At 37.5% G+C, this 3,623-nt stretch overlaps 1 protein-coding gene across 1 annotated transcript in view; it reads left to right on the top strand.

Annotated features, from left to right (window-relative positions):
• HPS5 (Hermansky-Pudlak syndrome 5) overlaps positions 1 to 3,623 on the top strand; it is a 52,072-nt gene that overhangs the window by 41,838 nt on the left and 6,611 nt on the right. The window contains exon 19 of the mRNA XM_006865802.1: positions 2,803 to 2,916. Coding sequence (XP_006865864.1) covers positions 2,803 to 2,916 — 114 coding nt within the window. The remainder of the gene's footprint in view (positions 1 to 2,802; positions 2,917 to 3,623) is intronic.

Raw genomic sequence — 3,623 nt, 5'->3', positions numbered from 1 at the left:
CTCCATCTTTTTGCTATTGTAAATAGTGCTGCTATGAACATTGGTGTGCATATATTTTCTCGTGTTGTGGCTCGTTTTTCTTGTGGGTAAATACCTGATCAGGATTTTTAAAAAAATTGAATTAATAAAAAAATGCGCCATGATACTTAAGATTATATCAGAAATAGTTCTGTTTTCTTCAGAAGAAGCTTTTTAAAAGTCCCAAATGCTTATGTGCCCAGACAGAAAGGTCTGGAAAGATACGCAATGACTTTCTGTGGTTTTTATTACCTAAAATATCATAATTTTAAAAAATGAGCACAGGTTTGGTGTAGGAAAAGAAACATAAAAAAATTTTTTAAATACATAATAATAATGAATCATTAAAAAAAGTATTAGACACTAATGACTGAAAACAAGAGTTGTAGTATGACATCAAGAACGTCACATAGGAAGAAAGTAAAAGGTCATTAAGAAGACCAGAAAGAAAGAAAGAAAAGATCAAAGTGGTTATCAGAAGAGACTGTGACACTTAACTTTCTCCATAAAGAAGCTAAAGTGAATGGAAGAAATGAGGAAGTAAAAAAGCTCAACAGAAATTTTCAAAAGGCGGCTTGAGAAGACCATGTAAAGTCTTATAATGAAATGTGCAGTGATCCTGGAGTTAGAAAGCCAAAAAGGTAGGACATGCTTAGCATTTCTCAAACTGAAAGAACTAAAGAAAAATTCAACCCTCAACTTGCAATGTTGAAGAATTCTAAGGGCAAAGTGCTCTCCTGGTGTGTCATTGTAGAATAAGCACTGGACCATAATGTTGGCTTGAATTGTAAGGTAGGCAGTTCAGACCCACCAGCACTTGGAAGCCCTAGACAAGGTCACTATGAGTCTGAACCAACTTGATGGTACTTACCAGCAACAACATGGGGAAAATACTGAATGATGCAAAAAGCATCAAAAGAAGATGGAAGGAATACAGAGTCACTCTAACGAAAAGAAATGGTCAATGTTCAGCCATTTCAAGAGGTATCATATGATCAAGAACCTATGGTACTGAAGGGAGAAGTCCAAGCTGTACTGATGACACTGGCGAAAAACAAGGCTCGAAGAATTTGTGGAGTACAAATTAAATCTTTGAACAACTGATGCAGCACTGGAGATGTTCACTCACCAAGACCAAGAAATTTGGAAAACAGCTCCCTGGCCAACCAACTGGAAGAGATCTTTATTTGTGCCCCTTGCAAAGAGAGGTGGCCCCATAGAATATGGAAATCATTGAACAAATATCATTAGTATCACATGCAAGTAAAGTCTCTGTAGATAATTCTAAAATCATTGCTACAGTACATCAGCAGGGAACTGCCAGAACTCAGAAGCTGGATTCAGAAGAGGATGTGGAATGAGAGATATCATTGCTGATGTTAGATGAATCTTGACCGAGAGCAGAAAATACCAGAAAGATGTTTATTTATGCTTTATAGACTGTGCAATGGTATTTGACTGTGTAGGGCATGAGAAACTATAGATAGCATTGCGAAGAATATGTATTAGAGAACACTTCATTATGCTCGTAAGGAACCTATATGTGACCAAGAGGTAGTTATTAGCACAGACAAGGGGACATTGAATAGTTTAAAATCAAGAAAGGTGTTTGCCAGGGTTGTATCCTTTTGCCATACTTAAATCTGTCTGTTTGCTGAACAAATAATAAGAGAAGGTGAATTATACGAAGAAAACCATGGCATGAGGATTGGATGAAGACTCATTTACAAAATGTGATATGCAAATGACACTACCTTACTTGCTGAAAGTGAAGAGGGCTTCATATATTGATGATGATCAAAGACTATAGCCTTCAGTATGGGTTGCACTTCAATGTAAAGAAAATGAAAATCCTAACATCTGGACCAAAAAATTATATCATCCTAAATGAATAAAAGATTGAAGATGTCTAAGACTTCATTTTGCTTGGGTCTACAATCAACACTCATGGAAGCAGTAGTCAAGAAATCAAACTATGTATTGCAGTAGACAAATTTGCTGCACAAGATTTCTTAAACATGCTAAAGAACAAAGATGTCAGTATGAGGACTAAGGTGCACCTGACCCAAGGCATGGAATTTCAGTTTCCTCATATGCTTGTGAAAGTTAGACAGTGAATAAAGTTGACCTTGGAAGAATTGATGTATTTAAATTATGATGTTGGAGAAGAATATTAAAAGCACCAACAAATATGTGTTGGAAAAAATACTGCCAGAATGCTCCTTAGAAAATAGGATGACAAGACTTCATCTCTCATACTCCAGGCATGTTATCAGGAAAGACCAGTTTCTATAGAAGGACATCATGCTTGGTAAAGTAGAGGGTCAGTGAAAAAGAGGAAGACCCCAGTGAGGTGGATTGACACAGTGGCAGAGCATTGAGCTCAACTGTAACAATGATTGTGAGGATGGTGCAAGACTGGGTTTCATTTTTTGAGCATCAGATTGCTGTGAGTTGGAACTGACTGGGTGGTACCTACCAACAACAATAATAACCCACTGCTGTCAAGTCAATTCTGATTTATAGCAACCCTGTATAGAGTTACCAAGGCTGTGAATCTTTTTAGAAGCAGAAAGACTCATCTTTCTCCCATGGAGCAGCTGGTGGACTTGAGCTGCGTATCTTGTGGTTAACAGCACAGTGCTTACCCCACTGTGCTACTAGGGCTTCTTCAATAAGAATCAAGCAAATATAGTTAAACTTTATTTTTATCTAGCAGAGGATTAATAAGCACTTTCCAACTTTATTTTCCATCTAATTTATTAATATTTTTCCCTTTAACAGACCTTATTCACATTTACTTTCCTGGGGTTACAGTCAGCTGATCCTTCATCTCATTCAACTTCCTGCAGATTTTGCAACCAAAGAAAAAATGGCTGATATCTGTAGGTCTGGTGGGTGAGTGACAATTTTATTGAAGCTGAGATGAGGAATAGAATCATTTCAGTTATTAACTTTGTAGCTCTGGTCCTGATAAGTTTTATCATTTGGGAATTATCTTTGCTATATAAAATTAAAAGTACCTTTTTGTTTTAAGTAGTAGTAACATTTATTTTCTTTTAATTTTGTGCATAATTTTTCTTTGTGTAGAAGAGGTTGACCCTTGCTAATCTATGAGTCGGAACCAACACCACGGCACATAACCATCACCAATCCCACTTTGTCTTTTTTCCTAGTTGTTAACCACAATTTTCAGGCTTGTAGATGATATATAATGAGTCACCAAATTATATGATACCAGTTAAAATTGGTGTGGTGAGGCGTAGGATAAGTACTGGACTGCTAACCATAGGGTCGGCAGTTCAAACCCACCAGTCACTCCTTGGAAATCCTATTCATGGTTGCTGTGAGTCAGAGCCATCTCAGCGGCACTTAACAACAACAACAGTTAAAATTAGTACTCATTTTCTGAGAAGGGAATAGAATCACTGGTGAAGGCCTCAGGAAGGAGGTGAGACTGTGGAAGTGAGCACAGAAGGCTGGATAGGACTTGGATTTGTAAAGGAGTTGGGAGGAAGAGGAGAGTAGAGAGAGTTAGGAGGAAGAGGAGAGTAGAGAGAGTTAGGAGGAAGAGGAGAGTAGAGAGAGTTAGGAGGAAGAGGAGA

Source organism: Chrysochloris asiatica, unplaced genomic scaffold, assembly GCF_000296735.1.
Source record: "Chrysochloris asiatica unplaced genomic scaffold, ChrAsi1.0 scaffold00083, whole genome shotgun sequence".
Classification (NCBI taxonomy): domain Eukaryota; kingdom Metazoa; phylum Chordata; class Mammalia; order Afrosoricida; family Chrysochloridae; genus Chrysochloris; species Chrysochloris asiatica.
Note: the sequence above shows the minus strand (reverse complement) of the source record. Positions and strands in the feature narration are given on the sequence as shown.